The sequence below is a fragment of the Eupeodes corollae genome, chromosome 3 (assembly GCF_945859685.1).
Source record: "Eupeodes corollae chromosome 3, idEupCoro1.1, whole genome shotgun sequence".
In the NCBI taxonomy this organism is placed as follows: Eukaryota; Metazoa; Arthropoda; class Insecta; order Diptera; family Syrphidae; genus Eupeodes; species Eupeodes corollae.
Window position 1 is genome coordinate 56,417,196 of NC_079149.1, and position 22,675 is coordinate 56,439,870.

Genomic DNA, 22,675 nt, shown 5'->3' on the forward strand with positions numbered 1-22,675 from the left:
AAACTCCAATAAATATATTTCCAATTCTCTAAATTGAATTATCTAACAAATATATGTATATATGTATAACTACAAGCAATAATAAAATAAAAATATGTATGTATTAAACACTCACCGATGTCTCCTTCCGCTGTGGCCACTGCTTCCGGTATCGACGAAATTTATCAATACATGCACATGTAATCACTTGTTGGTTTTACATATACTTTGGGAGTATTCTACAGTACTCGATACAAACAAAATCTTTGAGTTTAAACCTTAAGGCAACTTTTTATGTTTAAATCTACTTTAAGTTAATTAGCAATTATTTAACCAATTATTAGAAAAAATTTAAAAAAAAAAACATTAAAAAGGAATCAAAAATAAGAAAGAAAAACAAAATATAGATTAATTGAATTGTCTTTGCCTGCGACTCGAACCCTGGTCGCTGAATTGAGGGGAAAAGGTCTTAGCCCCTTAACTACTGCAGTCCCTTTAATTGGGGTTATGATTTGCTACTTGAGTTCTACCAGAGCTGCCTCGTGAGTACTTTAGAAGATCAATGCGAATTTTTCTCGATTGAGCCAACGACGTCGTCGATTCACGTATTCACGTAGGTAAAATTTTGGAACGTAAAATTTTCAGATGTCTTCCCAACGACTGATAATCTTTCAGCCGGTGTTATGCAAACGCCAGCAGACTATTCCCTAATGCTTGTTATTCTGGTTTCTTAACAGTTGTTTTTTTTTTTTCTTTGTTTTTGAAACTTTCTTAAAATAGTATATTATTTGGCTATCTTTCTATGAGCTTTAATTATTAAGCACTATGTTGCCGTGACTATGCTCTTGCTGGTTAACAATCGAAAAGAATTATCTTACTTTCCTTGACTGCACGTTAACCTGTCACGTATGAAAGGTCTCCTCTCAGAGAAGGAAAGTCTTGGTTTCCTTCCTTTGGGACATAATATGGCCTTTCTCACCTTCACACATAGGTGGCGCTTTTGGTCCTCTCAAACGAACGAGTCCAGTACTTTCATTTGCTACAAAAATATTTCGTACGTACTTACTTAGTACTAAAATTTGGATCGTAAGTAGGAACATATGGCCATTCCACATCCATGCATTCCCCATTTACCCCATTCCTTGAAAGGGAAGAAAGATCAAAACCTACAATAGCATATGCCGTCCTTCTCATACCCAATTACTTGTAAAAAACAAAAAACTAAAGTACACACTGCCTTTCAATTTCATTCCGACGTTCGCCGCGAATGTCGTGTAGCGACATTTCTTTAAACAAATTTGAATTCGGTTACAGGGCTTTGCATTTTTCAGACAAATATGGAATGGAATATGCAAATGAACCCACGTATTTTAGTGTCGATCGGGAAATTTGGGAATTTAGTGACGTGAAAGTGAATAGTGAAATCAAAAGCAGATTGCTGGATACGAATATGCCAAGCCAAATTGTGCTTTGAATTGCATATTTATGTGTAAATGCTAACGGTGCTAACCCATAGCGTAGTGTTGTCCCTTGTCCCCACCCAGTGAGTGAAGTGATTTGTTTTGAAATTAACGTTCCTACATTCTTTCCAACGCTACTTACAGCTATTCTGCAATCGCTTTCAATATCGGGATGCAAAAAAAAAAAAAAAAAAAATGTAAACAAAACAAAATATAGTGTTTTCGATTGACCCCGTTTGACAAGTTTCAATGTCGTTACTATTAATGTGAATTTATAATACGCCGTCGGTAATTCGATCTATTTTCATGTTTATAAAATGTAAACAACACACAAAAAAAATTATTTCCTTAATCGCGCACCGATTTCGCTTTACATCGTAATATTTAAAATAAAATTTGTATGTCGTTTTCTTAGCTTTGCGGTGGTGTACATGATTTTTCCTTGAATTGCATATTTTGATTTAGATTTAAACATCTACGCCGCAACTACAATCAAATTAAAGCCAACTAGAAACAATGTGGGGCGTGAACCCATGTACTAGCCGGGCAGTTGTCAGTCAGATAAGTAATTTTATGTTCTTATTTTTTTTTTTATTTTATATGGAAAACATTAGATCGATACTTTGTGATTTTTTTTTTGTTTGTTTTCAGGAAAATCATTGGCGCATGTCTTTCGCATGGAAAATGCCCAAGGGCTTCCCTGAACGTGACTCAAGCTCATACATGCAATTGCCAATGACTTTTTTTACCCGAGACTTCAGGAACTTAGGAAGCAATTTTGCGTTAATGCCACGAACAAAATTACTTTGGGCAAAGTTTCGATGAAATACCTCTTGCCCTTCTTGGTAAGTCACTTGTTTTGATCTAGAGTTATACGAGTTCTTGGACTTAACGTGTGCCTTGAGCAAATTATCTGACAACTTCTGTCTAACTAGGACTGTTTTCGGTACTCTAGGCAAAACGAGCATTTCCGGATCTCCTAGAGCATTCAGGTTTCGAAGTATTTTATAGGTACTTCCGTGACTAACCATGTTTTGACCGAATAAAGCATAATACGGCTGACATCCTAAAGAATCGTGCATGTCCGATCGCAAGGAGCATGCTATACTGGAAAGGTGTGTGTCCCAATCGTCTTGTTCTTTGGATATCAAGACCCTAAGTTTGCTCAAGAGACTTCGGTTTACCCTTTCGGAAATATTTGCCTGAGGCGAATATACCGCTGTTCGTACATGGGTCACACCGTAGTTAGACAAGAAGTTTTTGAAATCGTTGGACGTGAATTGACGTCCGTTGTCCGAATGTATATGCTCAGGGGTCCCGAAAGTGTGAAATATTTCCGATTCTAGGAACTGAACGACCCTAGCCGAGGTTGCTTTCGGCATTGCTTTCAAAAAAACAAATTTGGTGTAGTGATCGACTACAATAAGGACGAATAAATTTCCTCGTTTCGTTCGAGGATACGGACCAAGAAAATCAATATAAAGTCGTTGTATTGGTCTTTCGGTTACGGTTGGTCGCATGATGGGTGGGTGCAAAATGGAATTTGGTGCTTTGACCATTTTGCAAATTTCACATGCACTTACATACGTTTTAATGTCTTTCGCCATTTTCGGCCAATAATACTTGTCTCTGATACGCGCATAAGTTTTCGCAAAGCCACTATGGCAACTTAGTTTTGTGTTATGAGCGAGTTTAATGCATTCGTCAATGAGTGTATCCGGCAACCAGAGACGCCACAGTGAATCCTCTTCATTTATATCACCCGTTCTAAACCGTATACGCTTGTAGATGAATTTCCCTGAAATCACTAGATCTGGGAGCGAATGTTGATTTTCAAGGATGTTTTTTCTCAACTGGTCATATTGTTGCGAATCAAATTCAACTGACTCGAGGTCGATTTCGCCACAGGTCCATTTCAAAGAATCCTCATCCAACCCATTAACTTCTACCGTAACTTTCGCCGAAACCTCTTCCAACTCCATGCGGGACAAGCAATCAGGCACTATGTTGAGGGCTCCTTTCCGATGTTCGATGGAAAAATTATACGGTTGAAGTTCCAGACTCCATCTGGCTAGTCTTCCTGATAAGTCCTTCATGGACATCAACCATTTAAGACTTGAATGGTCCGTAATTACCGTAAAAGGTAATCCATCAACATAGGGCCTGAATTTTCTTATACTTAGCACTGCTGCAAGGCATTCCTGTTCAGTTACGGTATAGTTCTTCTGGGCCTTGTTCAGCTTTTTTGACATGAACGCAATCGGCCTTTCGTTATCGTTTTGATCCAACTGAAACAAAACTCCTCCGACTCCATCAGAAGACGCATCACATTGAATGAAAAATGGTTTTTCGAAATCTGGTTCCGACAACACTGGATGCGTACTAAGAGCGACTTTTAGCTTGTTAAAACTTTCTAGAGCTTCTTGAGTCAACTCAAACTTGTGGTTAGCTTTTTTTTTAAGGCAATCGGTTAGTGGCGCGGTCAAATCGGCATAACCTCGGATAAACCTCCGATACCAGCCGGTTAGACCTAAAAATCTCCTGACTTGCTTTACGGTGTTCGGAATTGGGAAGTTGACCATTGTTTCGATTTTATCGGGATTTGTTTTAAGGATGCCTTGACCGACTATAAAACCAAGAAACTTGATCTCACTCATGCAAAACTTACTCTTTTGAATGTTTATGGTAAGGTTCGCTTGTCGAAGACAAGCAGCAACCTCTTTCAGAACGCGTAAATGCATGTCAAAGTCGGAATTGCATATTAATAAATCGTCCAGGTAAACAAACACATTGTCACGAAGACGACTCGGAATTACTTGGTCTATTACCCTGCACATAGTTTGGCCTGCGTTACTTAAACCAAATGGCATTACTTTAAATTGGTAAAGCGGTCTTCCTGGTACCGCGAAAGCCGTTTTTTCTCGCGATTTAGGGTCCAATGGGATTTGCCAATATGCATCCTTGAGGTCTATCTTCGTGACAAAGTGTGTGTCCCTGATGCGACTTAGCAATCCTTCGACGTGTGGTAAAGGATACGCGTCCTTCAACGTTACTGCATTGACTTTTCGAAAGTCCAGGCAAAGACGAACCTTACCAGGTTTTCGCACCAAAACTACTGGGCAACTCCAAGGTGAGTTGCTTACTTCGATTACGTCCAGGTCTAACATTCTGTCTAATTCCTTGTAGACTTCCTGTTGCCGAACCGGAGATAACGGGTAATGCTTAGATTTAATTGGACAGGCATTTCCCGTGTCGATTGTATGGCAAGCTAAATTAGTTTTTCCTAATCCTAGGTTAACGAAATTTGGGAAAAGAGTTTTAACCTTTTCCAATTGAAAACTTTGCTCTTGAGTGAGCTGAACGAATTTTGCGTCTTCCTTGACATCTCCTTCCTCATCATTCACTTGACCATCATGCTGCAACTCACTTAACTGAGGCATAAGATTAAATTCTTTCCAAAAATTTATTCCCAGGTAAAGATTTTGGGATAAATTAGGAATAAGGTAAAATGTAATTAACTTAGTGATACCGTTGTACTGAGTGGCTAGTTTGCAATAACCTACTATGTCATGTGAATTTCCATCAGCAGTTCGGACGAAATTCTTATAAGGGTACACAGTTGCTCCAATTTTCTCAACAAACTCTTTGCAATTGTTTCCTAAGACTGATATGGATGCACCGCTATCCAATAGTCCAAAAACTGCAATGTCATTTAAAACAACGTTTGCATACATTCGACCATCAGTTTTTGAAGAGATTATGGTTTCAACAATCAACTTTCTTATTTCTCTTCTATTGCGAAATCTTTGACGACATTTTAAAACACGATTATTGACAGGTTTATTACCCGTACCGAAAATTCGTTCTCGAACTTTATAATAATTCAACTTACGATCATGGAGCGATTTAAGTTTGAATATTTCAATAGGATGGTTTTCTTCTAAATTTGTACTGGTAGAAGTTTGTCTCTCCAGGATCTTAATTGGAGCGACCTTATGTTCAGCCTCTTCGAAGCTGTAGGGTTTTGATGTTGATTCTATTTCTGTGGGTGATCGGGATTGTTCCTGTAGGAACGAATTCCCCCGATCTTCCCTTCGTCCCTCATTTGGTTTTCCGAATGTCTGCCACATTCAATTGAGGTCACCCCTTTTGCACCGCACATGAAGCAAAACAGTTTTCTTTCTCGTGAAGGGCAAAAATGGTAGGCATGGCCTTTAAGATCGCAGTTCCAGCACACATAGTTTGCTGTCGAGAAAGGTTTGCGACCTGAAAAAGCTGCGATCTCTTCACCTTGCTGATTGAATTCTGATGACTCACTTTCAACTGATAATTCATGAACGTTTCTTTGAACTGGAGCTCGCTTGATTAAAAATCTTTCGGCTTGTCTGGCTTTGATTCGCAAAGCTTCAAGACTTTTAATTTCAGCTGCCAATAACATTTCACCTAATTTGTCCTTTACGTTGTTACGGATGACATCAACAAGTTTCCTATCGTCAAATGGTTCTTTGAGACGGTCGTTAAGACTTAATATTGAAACATAGAATTCATCGAATGTCTCCTTAACCCCTTGTTTGCGTGTTAGTAATTTCATACATACCTCTATATCAGTTTCAACTCGACCAAATTCTTTGACCATTGCCGCTTTTAGGTCTGCGAATTTTGCTCGAGGATTTTTCTTTAAAAATGACCAATACCACTTATTCGGTCTACCAGTCAACAAAATATGGAAGTTTTGTTTCATTTGCTCATCGCTATATGAGGATGAAGCTTGCATCATGTCGATTTTGAAAAGAAAGTCAGACACAATGTCACTACCATCATAGCTAATATGCCACCTATCTAATCTACAAGTCCCCGAGGTACTTAAATTTGACGAAGTTGCCGATAACCTATGATGTATCGACTCTGGAATATTCGGGATTCCATTTTCCCTAGCTGTAACATCGTTTCGATTAGACAAACTTGGCCGGGCTTGGCCTAGGTTAAGGTTTTCCAGTTTATCAACAACCTTACCCATAAAATAATCTAAGCCTTGGAAAAATTTTATTTGATTTTGTGTTAAACTTCTTTCAATTCTAGAAGCCAACTCTTCCACTTTATCTGAAACCTGTGGACCTATAGGGTTTCCTGCATTTGCATCCGGGTTGATTTCCCTTTGACCTTCTTGTGAAGCATCTTGAAAATCATCTTCCCCTAAATTTGGGTTTCCGTTTTGGTCATCATTGTCTGCCATGATTGAAGAACTAGCTTCTGATATTGTGGATTGCAAATTTTCCGAAAAACTAAATGATGTATCGAGATTAAAACGATCAATGGTATTATTAAATCTTTGATAAAAGTCCTCAAAAACAGCTTCTGAATGGGAATTTATGGTTTCTAAATCGTTGTGAATTATTGATACCCTTGGTTTTCTATTCATATTACCATAGAGTGTGAGTCAGGCAAAAACAAATGTTTTCCCAAACAAATATAAGACAATGTTCTTGGAAATATTGTCTTATAAAAAAAATATATTTTTATTAAAAAATTTCAAATAAATTATATAAATGTATTTGAATATAAGCAATATTCGAATAACGTGCAATACAAATTAAATGTATTATGGCTCTTATATGTTATGGAAAATGTTTTTGAAATATATCATTAAAGTTGAAAGGAAAGATGAGATTTCTGATTCGAGAAGGATATGAGAAATTAAGGAAAGTATTCTTTGTTCTTCAAGCCGATAAAAAAAAAATTATACCAAATTTAAAATAAACTAATGATTAATTACGAAATTTACTATTGAATCTAAAGTTAGTGTTACAATTTAGGATAATCATGTCATCACTGATCAAAAAAACTTTTATCAGTGAAGGCTATGAAAACCAACAAAAAATATATATAGCTATAGAAGGACAACCGTAAACGCAGTTTGCATCAACGGGACTTCTTCTATTCAGATGATAATGCAGATTATATTTTCATTTCCTGCTAGTTGGAATCTTACTTTTCAGCAATCTAAACAACGACTCGGAAAAGCAAATAAATTCTGATTAATTTATCTTCATGAAAGCCTTTTCCTAGTGGCAACGCGGAACCAAAAACTTTACTTCAGTCACCGGGACTCATAAGGATCATACTTTCAATTATTTGACCAAAAAATAAAAAAAAGATGTATGTATAAAAAAAGTAATAAAAGAAAATAAAAAAAAATGAAGTGGCTTTAGAACAATTCTTTTTTCACCATCTGCCGATAGTGAACGATCACGTTGGGCGCCATTTTTGTAACGGGGTTTTCTTGGCCTGTCCTTGCTGGTACATCCCTACTAGCTCGAGGTGTGGTTCGTAGGACTCCTCGTTAACAAAAAAAATAAAATTACCAGCTCTAGCACTAGGTGGTGTTGTGCGCGAGAAAACTTTTGTTCGATACCCTCCCTACCTGGTTATTCCTCTCGCTAAAATAACCCCTTACCCCTTTATCCCTACTTACTTTCCCCTCCTTTCTCTCCTCTTCATCCTTCTCATCTTTCCCTTCCAAATAAAATTTCTAGTTCATATTCATTTTATTTACAGTTTTCATTTTACTATGGAAGAATTCATTTTAAAAATACATAATTTTTCAAACGGAAGAAAACTTTATCATCCAGACTATTTACCACTTTTAATCAAAAAAAAAAAAAGCATACGAATCAAATTAATTTGAAATTCAATCAAAGTGGCAACTTGGTTGCTTTTAAAGCCTAAACTCCAATAAATATATTTCCAATTCTCTAAATTGAATTATCTAACAAATATATGTATATATGTATAACTACAAGCAATAATAAAATAAAAATATGTATGTATTAAACACTCACCGATGTCTCCTTCCGCTGTGGCCACTGCTTCCGGTATCGACGAAATTTATCAATACATGCACATGTAATCACTTGTTGGTTTTACATATACTTTGGGAGTATTCTACAGTACTCGATACAAACAAAATCTTTGAGTTTAAACCTTAAGGCAACTTTTTATGTTTAAATCTACTTTAAGTTAATTAGCAATTATTTAACCAATTATTAGAAAAAATTTAAAAAAAAAAACATTAAAAAGGAATCAAAAATAAGAAAGAAAAACAAAATATAGATTAATTGAATTGTCTTTGCCTGCGACTCGAACCCTGGTCGCTGAATTGAGGGGAAAAGGTCTTAGCCCCTTAACTACTGCAGTCCCTTTAATTGGGGTTATGATTTGCTACTTGAGTTCTACCAGAGCTGCCTCGTGAGTACTTTAGAAGATCAATGCGAATTTTTCTCGATTGAGCCAACGACGTCGTCGATTCACGTATTCACGTAGGTAAAATTTTGGAACGTAAAATTTTCAGATGTCTTCCCAACGACTGATAATCTTTCAGCCGGTGTTATGCAAACGCCAGCAGACTATTCCCTAATGCTTGTTATTCTGGTTTCTTAACAGTTGTTTTTTTTTTTTTCTTTGTTTTTGAAACTTTCTTAAAATAGTATATTATTTGGCTATCTTTCTATGAGCTTTAATTATTAAGCACTATGTTGCCGTGACTATGCTCTTGCTGGTTAACAATCGAAAAGAATTATCTTACTTTCCTTGACTGCACGTTAACCTGTCACGTATGAAAGGTCTCCTCTCAGAGAAGGAAAGTCTTGGTTTCCTTCCTTTGGGACATAATATGGCCTTTCTCACCTTCACACATAGGTGGCGCTTTTGGTCCTCTCAAACGAACGAGTCCAGTACTTTCATTTGCTACAAAAATATTTCGTACGTACTTACTTAGTACTAAAATTTGGATCGTAAGTAGGAACATATGGCCATTCCACATCCATGCATTCCCCATTTACCCCATTCCTTGAAAGGGAAGAAAGATCAAAACCTACAATAGCATATGCCGTCCTTCTCATACCCAATTACTTGTAAAAAACAAAAAAATAAAGTACACACTGCCTTTCAATTTCATTCCGACGTTCGCCGCGAATGTCGTGTAGCGACATTTCTTTAAACAAATTTGAATTCGGTTACAGTTTAACAGGAGACTTACTTGGGACAGCCATATCAATGTGGCGGTGGGTAAGGTTTATGGGGTTCTTAGAATGTTATGGTCGTCACAACATTTTACGCTCTTGAACACTCGGATAATGATTGCCAAAACGATTGTGATCCCAATATTAACTTATGGTTGCGAAGTTTTTAGCAACTGTGATGCCAACAGTAGAAGAAAATTGAATGTCGCCTTTAATAACATAGCTCGCTACATTTTTGGTCTACGTCGTTTTGATCGTATTTCGGAATTTTCACGCCAAATTTACAACTTTTCCTTTGATCATCTCATGCGGTACAGGACTCTACTCCTACTCTGTAACATAATAAACACGCAACAACCTTCTAGTTTATATAATAGGATTCAATTCAGTTCCTCAAGCAGATCTTTAATGCTTATGCACCCTCATTATTCCTGTCGTACCTCTGAACAACAATTTTTTGTTTACGCTATTCGTCTGTGGAATCTTCTGCCTAGAAACTTGAAAACTTTAAATGGAGAAACTAGGTTTTGATTAGAACTCCGAAGTCATTTTCAAAGTGCCTAATTTTCAAAGAACCTCGCATAAAGTTAAGAGTTGAGATTTATATGTACGAATTTTATATTACATGATTTTAAATAACGAACTGAACTACAAAAATTTGTATAAATATACATATGTACATAAATATTATATACTAATTGTAATTTTAACTAATAAATCAATTTGAATTTAAAGAATGATATTATTAATTATTAATTAAATAAAATTAAATTTTGTTTAAACTCAAAAATTTTATATAAATTCATCTTTGAAGTAGCCTGTTAACTATTTTATGTTTTGTATTTTAGCATATCACTTATATTATAAGATGTACGTCTTACTGTGTATGCATTCAATGAATAGGTTAGGTTAGGTTAGGTTATAGTGGCTGTCTAAGATGGAACGGACACACTTAGGCCAGTTTAATGGCCCATTGTGATACCACATGAATCTTGAGGCTTCCTCCTAATCTCAATGGAACCAGTTAGAGTCTTTTACGAAACGTGAGAGGCTGATTATCCCGATATGATTTAGATCGTTTAGATCGTTAAAGAAGAATTCTCCTAGGTAATTCTTGCGTTTTCGAGCTAGAGCAGGGCATGTGCAGAGAAGATGAAGAACCGTTTCTTCCTCTTCCTCGTCCATACAGCTTCTGCAAAAGTCATTTGAGAATACGCCTAGTCTCATGGCGTGCTTTCCTATTAGGCAGTGTCCGGTTATGACACCTATTATCGAGCTTATATGCGATCTGCTTAGAGAGAGCAAGCACCTTGAACGTTTTAAATCCAGTGTTGGCCAGATGTTTTTTGTGGCTTGACACGTGGTGATGTTGGTCCACCTGGTGCCTGCCCTCCTCACAGCGTCTTGCATTAGTAGCAGTTTACAAGTAGCGATTGGTATGCCAGTACTTGCCAAACGTGGTAGGATGGGTTGTACTGTACCGTTCCTGGCGAGTTCATCTGCCTTACAGTTACCTGGAATGTCTCTATGGCCCGGCACCCAGCAAAGGTGAATATTAAACTGTTGCGCCATCTCCATTAGAGATGATCGACAGTTATGGACTGTTATAGAGTTTGTAGAGACTGAGTCCAGAGATTTGATAGCGGCCTGGCTGTCGGAGAAAATACGGATATCAGATGTTGATATCACGTTTTCTTTGAGCCAAGACAAGACTTCCTTAATCGCCAAAAGTTCCGCCTGGAACACGCTACAATGATTGGGAAGGCGGAATGAGAGACTTAATTTCAGTCGTTCAGAGTACACACCACCACCAACCCCTTCTTTGGTCTTTGAGCCATCTGTGTAAAAGTGGATTGACTCATCCTCTAAGAATGTCCTATCCTCCCAAAAAGATCTGGTAGGTATAGAAATCTGGAAATTCCTATCGAATTGTAGTTGGGGGATGGTGTAGTCTGTGTGCTTTGGAATTGATTCTAAGTACCTTAGAATTACGGAGTGGCCAATGTTGTTGTTAGTCCACTGCGACGAAGCATTGAGGCGGATAGCAGAGCTTGCAGCTATTTGTTTACTAAATATGTCAAGAGGTGTAAGGTAGAGCAAGGTGTCCAGTACCGCAGACGGGGTCGTGCGAAGCGATCCGCTTATACATAGGCAGGCTGAACGTTGGACTTTATTTAACTTATCCCTGTTTATACCTTTCTCTAAAGCAGTCCACCATACTGCTATACCGTACGTTAAAATCGGTCTGATTACCGATGTGTATAGCCAATGCGTGATTCTGGGTTGTAAACCCCATTTATTACCAATAGCTTTTTTGCAAGAAAAGAGAGCTACAGTAGCTTTTTTGACTCTTTCCTGTACGTTGCGTTTCCAATTTAGTTTTTTGTCTAAGACAAGACCTAGGTATTTGGCCTCGTCTGAGAATTTTAATTGGATTCCTTTAATGTAAGGAGGGTTGACAAATGGAATTTTGTATCTCCTCGAAAATAAGACCAGATCGGTTTTGTGTGGGTTAACACCCAGTCCACACCGATCAGCCCAGAGTATAAGTCTGTCCAAGGCATTTTGTAAGAGTTCTTTTAGGATATTAAGATGCTTTCCTGAAACTGCTATAGCAACGTCGTCCGCATAGGCTATCACTCTGAAACCCTCCGCATCCAGACTAGTTAGGATTTCATTCACCACTAGGTTCCAGAGGAGAGGGGATGGAACACCACCTTGCGGTGTCCCTCTACTAACGAATCGTCTGCTAGAAGAGTTGCCCAGTTTTGAATTAATTATTCTGCTAGTAAGCATTAAATGAATTAACTCCCGAAGCGAACTCTCTACATTTAGAGATGTCAGTGCAGAAGTGATTGCAGTGTGTAACGCTGTTTGCACCGATTTACCCTTAGAGTAGGCATGTTGAGACGAAGACAGAAGTCTTGTATCGATACGTGCCCTTAAATGGATATCAATCAATCTTTCCAGGGTCTTAAGAAGGAATGATGATAGACTTATAGGTCGTAAATCTTTAGGATTAACTTGGGAGCATTTACCTGCTTTAGGTATAAAGACAACTTTAACTTCTCTCCATGCCGAGGGAACATGGACCAGGTAAAGACAGCTGGTAAAAATTGCCTCAAGGATTGGTGCAATTATATCAGAGGCTTTTTGTAATTCTGCATTCAATGAATAAATCTAAATCTAACACTTTTCGTGTTTTCCAGCACTACGACAGGCATAGTTCTCACAAAACAGCAACCAAAAGAGGATTTGAAAAAGGATTGCACATGTTTTAAAAATATGCAATTTTATTTCAATTAAATGTTATGTATCGTCCTTCGATCTTCAAATCCTAATTTTGTCTCAACATTTAGAAAAATATTTAACCGGCGACGCAATTTGATGGCAATATTGGTTCTTACAAAATTACCGGTCACTTTCGCTTTGTGCAAATTCAACTGTACCTATAGCTGCGAATCAGTCTATTTAACATTGTTCTTTAATAACAAACCAAAAACAGTTCCAAATACATAGAATTGTATTTTATATTTAAACTTTTATTCAAAATTCATTCAAAATTAGGTACAGCTGCGGTAAAATAAAAAAACACTAACGCCTTAATCAATAGATGTTATTTAATAATAATTTACTGTTAAATAAGTAACCTTATTCAGTGCTTTAAATGATTATACAAAAAATGGTATTAAAATGCAGTCAATTTTTTCAGATGTCTTGACTTTCCGAAGCATTTTCAAATTTTGCCAGTCAAAAATATAGCACCGCATCATAAAAACATCCATTAAAATAAAAAAAACATTTTATAGAATATTTAATATTTATTTTTTAATCTGTTTAAACATTAGTCATAATTAATATTTTGTCGCGTTTCCTTTATTTGCAAAGACTGCAGTACAATGCCTTTGCATCGAGTTTACGAGGCTTTTGGCATCTTTCAACAGAAATCGCGCTTTCCAGAAAGTGTTGACAGTTGCCCAGTTCATTATTATTGCCTGCACCGAGACACTTACGTCATTTAGCCCAAGGATTTTTAATTGGGTTCAAGTGTGGCGAGTATGCAGGCCACTTCATAACTTCTACACAATTATCTGGAAACCAATTTTCAGCCAATTTCCTGGTGTGTTTCGGGTCGTTGTCCTGTTGAAAGACCTAATTCAACGGCATATATTCAGATGCATACGGCAAAATCCCTTCCTGCAATGTTTTTGTATACAGGTGCTGATCCATTATACATTTTATCCAGTATAAAGAACCAACACCATAGTAAAAGAAACTTTTCCATATCATTATGCCAGATCCGCCTTGTTTGATAGTTTTTGTTGTATATTTTGGGTTGAATTTAGCATGTCGGGGCCTTCTCCTCCAAATAAAAAAATGTTGGTCTCATCAGTCCACAGGACATTCATCCACCTTGTTATGGGCCATTCTACATGTGCTTGCGCGAATTGTATCCGTTTGGTCACATGTTTTTTTGTCAGGAGAGGTACATTTCTTGGACTGCGGGCATATAAACCGTTATCCCTTAATCGCCTGCGCATTGTTTCTACACTTGCTGTCACATTTAACACGACTTTCAGCTCCATAGCTGGTAAAAACGGTTCCTTTTTGTTATGCCGCTTCACCATCAGAGGGGACATTGCTCGCTTCCGCCCACGTGTTTCAGATTTTACAGCATATTAAAGCTGTTAAGTTAAATAATTGAAAATTTCAAGTTAAATGTTAACACACAAATATTGTTTTCAGTTTCATACATATAGATTCGGAAATCTCACACATTCGACATCTGACTCAAAAAATTAGCTAAGTTTTAGCAACTACACAGTTCTTGGTAAACATTGACTTTTTGGGTTAAACACCACTATTTAGTCTAGCTTCGACAAAATAGAAATATTGGAGGTTCTGCAGAAAACAACCCAGCGCCTAAACTAAAGCTACTTGCACAGAAAAGTAGGTATACTGACTTTAAATACGTGTTTTATGTTTTGAATCGATTTCTTATATCAATGTCAGCAATAAAATTAGAGATAAAATGAATGCAAGCTTTCAAAAGCCGAAATCCAAATTCGACAGTTTTGAAATAGTTCAAATAACTTAAATATAACTCATAAAGCATTGCTTAGGCTTTACCCGTTAAGAGTATAAAATAGTTAGTGAAAATAAGGATAGTTTGCCTCTAGCCATCAATAGCTATTAGTTTTTAGGGTTTGCCCTGTTTATTATAGGTATAGAGTGTACATTATGTACTTATAACTATTAAGTATATACGTAAATAAGTGATTTTTTAATATTTTTTTTTTTTTTTGAAATTTAATATTATTTCATTATATTCACAAAACCTAGATTGATAGGCACCAGCTGGTGTTAGCAGTTCAGTTCACTTCTCTCCTCATGTTCTGAACTTTTGTCTGCATTTGTTTTAACCATGTCCAACTAACTAATTCTTAATTTGTTAAGTATTTACGACTGAAACTAAATAGCTACATATTTTACGTCAGTATACTTAAATAAAATCGTCTGGAAACAAAGTTTTTCGTACTAAGAAAACTGAACCTTTATAAAATAATTAACAAACTTCTAAAATCTGACAGAAAATCAACTTATCTGTGAAAACAATTGTAGTACGAAAAGAAGTAAAAGTTAAGAAAACACCATATGAGTGTATTTTATTCAAAAACATAATATTAAAAAACAGCTGTGTGTTACATCGATGTTCCTAACAACACAGATGATGTAGGAATCCCGAACTTACTATTGGAGGTGGTGATGCACTTTTGAGTGTCTATAAATAAATCAATTGGATGGGCCTATTGACTTACAACTCCAAAACTTTCCTGAGTGAAGTAGTTTTATACTGAACTGGAGGCAATTCTCTGGAAGTTTTTCTTAAAAGATTTGTCAATTCTTTAAAGAAAATGGTACTCGATAAAAAGGCGCCGATTGATAGTCTTACGCCCTACTCATATCGCCATTTTCTAGCCTAGTGAATTTTCAATGCAACTTTCACCTTCTACTTGAATGCACTATGTACCACTTTAGCTTAAAAATTGAATTTTGAATATTTCAATATAATAAAATTACTTTGAAACAAATAAAACATGAAAATAAACATGACTATCAGTCTAACTTGTTTGACTCAAATGAAATTGAATTTGGAAGTGGGAGTGGACAAAATTCAACTCGTTTTGATAGAATTGACATATATTGAGACTAAAAGCTTCTATGATGGATTCAAGTGATTTAAAAACATTTTTTAATAAATCAAAATTAGAACTCTGAAAACATACATAAATGTAAATCATTTTTCAAATTGTGCATTTCACTCAATTTCCAGAACGGAGCATTAGGTCCTATGTAACAAAATTTCAATTATTTTCTAATTATTAAGTTTCCACCATTCCATAATTGATGCACTAGATTTATTGTTGTTGTTATTGCAACCTTTGATTGATTGCCTCTATAAGGTGCAATTTATTTAGCCATAGCAAGTAGATACTACACTTTTCGAGCACTAATTTTTATGGCCAGACTTTAGAAAGAGTAGTGTAATTTTATGATCATTTAGCTACAATTAAATCACTTTTCAATAGGCCTTCATTACTTGATTCTCAAATCATTATTTAAGTACCACTTTTTAACTGAGAATAGCAAAAAAGAGACCTGGAGACCTTAAGGGACGAAAAAAACACTTTTCACTTGCAATTCAAATCACTGTTTGTTTATGGAATTCAATCTTTTTTTATTTTCTTAAAAAAAACACACATTCTGTGTGCGTCAACTTAACGACTAAGGATATTCAAAGCCATTTCACATCATGTTTACTTCTTCTTGGACACACCAACAGTGCGACCACGACGACCAGTTGTCTTTGTGTGTTGACCACGAACACGGAGACCCCAGTAATGACGCATACCACGATGGGCACGAATCTTCTTCAAACGCTCCAAATCATCACGGAGTTTTGAGTCCAATGACGAGGAAGTGTATTGCTGGTACTTGCCATCGACAACATCCTTTTGTCTGTTGAGGAACCAGTTGGGGATTTTGTAGTGCCTTGGGTTTTGGATGATGGTGACAATTTTGTCGACCTCTTCATCTGAGCACTCTCCGGCGCGCTTGGTGAGATCAACGTCGGCCTTCTTGAGTACAATGTTGGCATAACGACGACCAACACCCTTGATGGCAGTCATGGCGATGGTCACCTTACGTTTACCATCAATGTTCGTATTCATGATACGAAGGATGTGCTGAAACTTCTCAGGAATAACGAGAGACTGAAAGTAAAAGATAATACATAGACAAATTAATTGAATGCATCTTGAATAAAATTTTCAAAGCACTTCTAGAGCAAAATACAACTCAAGTTGGGATAGAACTTGATGATAAAATATTAAAAAATAGTTTAAATATAGTTATTTTAACATAAATTGATTGATGTTATTAATATTTAAGGATTTATTAGCAGGACCTACCATTTTGCCTTCAGAGTTCACCGAATTCAAGGGAAAAAAGACAGATCAGCGGAAGTTTGCCAAACGTCAAAATTTTGGGACAACATGGAGGGCCATCTTTGTTTGAAAATTGACATTATTAATTTGTGTGCGTTCAAGGAATGTTTTTGGGACTCATGTAAGACCCCCTTCACATGTGCACCTAATTTGTTGAAGATAATTTTACTCTTTCTTGGCAACCAGTGAGCAACTTAATTACCCTCTATTTAGAGTTGCTCCAAGTTTTCGGCAAAAGTGAGCAACTATACATTTATAGCAATATGTATGCAACTTCGAACATTTTTGTTTGAAATATAAATAGTTTTAACATAGTAGATACAAACAGCTAGTAGCCAACTCTATGTTCAAGTCATATATTCTTTAACGCCCTACTGTAGTTTCAGCCGAAATATGGGAACATGTTTGTACTTATTTATATCCTAATCCAAGCTCTTTAAAGCAAAGATGGAGTTTGATAATTAATTATATTTTTCTTTCGGCAAATCTACAAGAGGGAAAGTATTGCTAAAGAGGTCGAATCACTTTTAAAGGGTGTTTTGTATGAGGATTAGTATCGACTCTCAGTCTATATCCGGTATGTCAATGACCTATACTATCTATAGCCCTGGCCAATACCCGTTTTGAATGAAACACCATTTCGGTGATTACATGTAAGTGGTGGAAAAAAAACAATATGTCAGATTGGATCATTTTTGCGATTTGTCCATTTTGCAAGACAAAATATTCTATTTATGATTTTTAAGGTAAGTTTTCGTAAATAATTTTGTTTTATCTGAATATTCATCAATAATGTCTTATTTGACTTGGAGTTTAAGTAAGTTAAAAAAATCTGAACAAAAGAATATACATATTTCAGCTATGGATTATTCCACAGCAAATACCCTCAAGAAATTTGGGAACAGTTGACTTAACTTCATTTGATCGTGTTTTTTTTCCAAATGGCGCATGGAATGTTGCTTTACAGAAACTTGTCAACGAAGAACTATCTCTACTGTTTTAATTTCGCATTATACCTAAAGCAATTATCCTCAATAAACCTGAAAGACAAAGTTTTTTTTCAAAACAATGAATCATCAACTTTCTATTGATGTGCTTTTTTTTATAAGAGCAATTTTACACAAAGTAATGAACAAAAATCCATGTTAAAACTTTAAAAGCCGTATCTGGATAAATACACGTGACCCAGAAACCTTAAAATTTGTATATTTTAAGCACGATTGTCTCATGAACTAAGTAATCTGGAGGATTTAAATTGTGTGTTTTGTGTATTGTGACCTTAGGACCTTCTCTTTTCCACTGATGTAACCATTTTCATGTAATGAGCAGTTTTGAATAAAGCTATGAACAAAACTAAAACTGGGCACATTGTAATTGAGGAATCCTTCACTTTCACTAAAATTCAAGTGGTCTAGTTCAAGAGATATTTAAGTTCAAAATATGCCATGTTTATAGGGTTAGGACGCGTATTTACCGAGATACGATCATAAAATCATTGTAATAAAATGCCAACAGCTAATCATTAAATTTTTTGTCAGCATACTACTTTAAAGATTGAAGTACAAACTTGTTTTCTATTTAAATCTCCAAGCATTAATTCAGTTATTTTAAACTAAATTTGATTCGTCAATACAATTCTAGGTGAGTCTAAAAGTATTTGTTTTTCAAAATTTTATTAAAACATTCATTACTCAAAAACCGAACAATCTGTATATGCCCTGGGAACATCATATAAAAATAATAATATATGAAACGATAAAACTAGTTCTGACGCCGACGGATATGCATGATAAAGGGCACATTTTACACACCCACATTTTGTCTTTTTCTAACTACAATTTTAGTTTACATTTCATCACTTTTTTCTGCAGAATTAAAGTCCTCTGGTCTTCTAAAGATAGCGACTGAATTTCGGTGCCGTATATAAAATATTCGTCGCTTAGAAAAGAAAAATAAGTCGATTTGATTTCTTAAAAATCGTACGGCATTAAAAGAAGAAAAGAATGTACAAACTAATAGTACCCTAGAAAGAAAAAAGCACATATTTATATGAACCAGTATAGATCTCAACCATATCATAAGCTTTCGTGTACCTATGAACTTTTAAACAAAACAGGAAATAGATACAGAGCGGGCTACTTAGCAAATACATAAACCGTAACTGGTGGAAGTTGATTTTTAAATTGCATATTCCTAGGGTAAACAATTTTATTCTTTTTTGTCTATACCATAATTTTTGATTTATTGCTTTTTTGTTGTTGCGTGTTTTTAATTCAGTCTGAATCTTATTGTTTCTGTAATGTTTAAGCTAAAAACTATATCATCATTGTTTTAATTTAATTTAAAACATAGATAATGTGTTTACTTAAGGTGACAAAGCCCTAAGACTCCTTTTTTGTGTACCACAACCAGCGAGGGGACCTTATAATGCCAACTCCCTAAAAAGCGATCCCATGGGATTGAGCCCTTCAGATGGAATATTGTAATTTCCTAAGAAGTGTAATATTCGAGCTCAACCGGACCACTATTAGTATGGACGAAAGGTTAACAAGAGCATAACTTAAGAAATGACTTTACTATCAAATCTAACATACCTTTACTCCACTCAAATTGTACGAATGATATTAAAATGAAAATTAAGGGCTAAGTAGGTTTAAGTTGCCTTCTACGTCTGTATATGAAAACATTTAGTAAAAAAGTAGGTTCTCAGCCACGTACTAAGCTGTGGTACGACCTATCTTTATATATGAATCGATTGTGTGTTGACCTGCGTTAAAAAAAATAATATAAAACAGAAAAACTTAAGATAGTTCAAAGAGCAGCTATAGTATTGGCACTATATGATATCAAAACATCGAACTCCATCGCTAATTGCGTTACTTAACAAAGGTTACATGCGTGAATGTCACTTTTACCTACACACACACTAAATTAAAGACTTTGAAGGAGTTAACAAGTTTCCCAAATAAACTCCAAAATGTTTTGTAGGGTCATTCATTTCGTGGTTTCAAATTGGTAGCGTTGACATTTGACATCTGACAAACTCAGCTGTTATTCGAAGTGTCATAATATTAGTTGAATGTCTGTTATTTACGATAATGGATCGGTTATTATCAATTGAACAACCCGTCAAAATTATTAAATTTGTCCGATATTCATCCTTCATTTTGAGGGTTGTTATAAGACCACTAATTTTTTAAAAAAATAAACAAAGGTAAATGAGATATCTCCTAAAAAATCCTGCATGCCCCATATTGATCCACCAAGTTGAATCCGAAAATTATTTCGATAAATGGCAAATAGAAATCTTAGCCAGAAAACAACTTGAAGCTCGAGTTGAAAGTCTTCAGCAACAAGTGAAGAGACTCGAAGAAAAAGTCAGCTTGCTCGATAAAAAGTCCGTGAAAGACAATATATCAAGTCAAAAGTCACCAGTAGTGAAAAGCCCACAAAAAACTGCTAATGAGTTTCATACTGATGATGAAGAGCTCCTCCTTGAAACTGAAGGAAACCGAAATAAACGTAAGTCAAAGAAACGAAAAGCAGAGAGTAGCCCAGAGGCTGTTATAAAATGTCAGCAAACAGGTTCAAAATCAGATACTGCTACAAAAATGAGAGCATCCAATAAAGAAATAAGAGATTTACCCCAAAATAAGTCTCACGTTAAAGGTACCAGGCAAACTGCCCCACCCCCAATTATGATCTCCGGATTGGCAATGTTTGGCGAGCTAAAGAGCATAGTAGAAAAATGCACGAATAAGGCATGTAAATATACATCATACAATAAAGACAATTGGAAAGTCATTGTTGAAGACGCCGATGCGTATAGATCTGTCACTGAAGAATTGAACAAAAAGAAAATTCAGTGGCACTCGTACGAAAATAAAGCTACAAGATCGATAAAAGTAGTAGCAAGAGGCCTTCACTCTTCATGTGTTGCCAAAGAAATTGTCGAAGACCTTATACAAAAAGGCTTTCAAGCTCTCGATGCCAATAATCTTATTAAAAATGAGATAGTAAAAGACTCCACTGGGGTATCAACGACAAAAAAGAGATCTCTACCTTTATTTATGCTCACGTTTGAAAATAAAGAAAGTCTCGATAAGATTTACAGTATTAAATCAATTATGGGCATAGTTGTCAAAATTGAACCACTGCGAAAGTCGAAAAGTGTTCCACAATGTAAGCGCTGTCAAGCCTTTGGGCATACACAAAAATACTGCAATCGCGAGTTCGCTTGTGTTAAATGTGAAGGCAGACATGCAACCAAAAACTGTCCCATGGGCAGAGAACAGAAAGCGAAATGTGTTAATTGTCAAGGCAATCATCCTGCAAGTTACAGAGGATGTCCAGTAGCAAAAAAGTTCCAAGACACAAAAAGAAAAAAAACAAAACTGGGAACAAGTTTAGAAACTCAACCAACACAAAACCAGTAGTTGAAAGCAAAAAAGTAACGGTCGATAACATTACTAAAAATCAACCGGGAAAAGCAATTGCACTAAGCAAAAGTGATGAAAATAAATCCTACTCCCAGATTGTAAAAAATGTGCGGAAGAATGAGGAAACTTCTATAAAAGAAATGCTGGAACTCATCCTGAAAAGGATTGACCAACAAGATTTAAACATAAAACAGCTAAGCGAAGAAGTCGCTCTTAAAAAACAATGATGGACAGAACACTCAAAATAGCAACATGGAATGCAAACGGTCTCTTACAGCATGTATCAGAACTAAACATCTTTTTAGACATAGAGCATATAGACATTTGTTTGGTGTCCGAAACCCACCTCGCTATTGAACAAAATCTTGATAATAAATTACCAAACTATACATGTTATCACGCTCCGCACCCAGCTGACAAAGCTAGGGGAGTGTTGTGTATGCAATTAAGTCTATTTATTAATTCTTTATTTATTACAAAGGAATGCTTTTAATGAACTCTTTTACAAAAGATGCGTTTATTAATATATCTTATAAAATTCTAGATACATCCAAGAGATGATTTAAGATAGCTATATATCAGAAAGAGAAAGATGGATGGTTAAAGTCGAATACACATTACAAGACAAATACAGATCTTTCATTAAGGCAAATACACAATAGGGAGGATCAGCAATACTTATAAAAAAGTGCTTAACACACTTTGAAGAACCAAAGTTTACTAAAGAAAACATGCAAGTAACAACAATTAGTATTGGTATAAAAAAGAAAGAATTCAAAATAGCAGCTATATACTGCCCTCCGAGGCACTCTCCAACTGAAGAAGACTATGCAGAACTCCTACATTTGTTAGGACATAACTTCCTTGTTGGTGACGACTTCAATGCTAAACACACCCAATGGGGATCTAGGCTCATAACAACAAAAGGTAAACGGCTATACCAAGCAGGCCGAAAATACAACTGCGAATTTTATTCTTCTGGTTCGCCAACATAATGGCCATCTGATACTAACAAAATACCAGACCTTATAGACTTTTTCGTAGTTAAAGGTATTAAACGAAATCATATAAGTGTCGAAGGTAATTATGATTTATCATCAGATCATACTCCAGTAATTTTATCACTGAGCGAAACAGAAATAATAGATAAAAGTAATCCCAAGCTCGTGAATAACAGAACAAACTGGAACGAATTCAGAGACAAACTTGAAAATTTTATAAACCTAAGATCCCCTATGCAAACAATTGAACAAATTGATCATGAAGTAGAA

General features: G+C 35.8%; 1 protein-coding gene across 1 annotated transcript; it reads right to left on the reverse strand.

Annotated features, from left to right (window-relative positions):
* Nucleotides 1–16,171: 16,171 nt before the first annotated feature.
* LOC129952161 (40S ribosomal protein S18) lies at nt 16,172–17,030 on the reverse strand. Its single transcript, XM_056064619.1, has 2 exons — nt 16,930–17,030; nt 16,172–16,731 (listed from the first exon to the last, which is right to left on the reverse strand). Exons 1-2 carry the CDS (start codon nt 16,930–16,932, stop codon nt 16,276–16,278), a joined length of 459 nt encoding a protein of 152 aa, XP_055920594.1. The 5' UTR covers nt 16,933–17,030; the 3' UTR covers nt 16,172–16,275.
* Nucleotides 17,031–22,675: the final 5,645 nt, after the last annotated feature.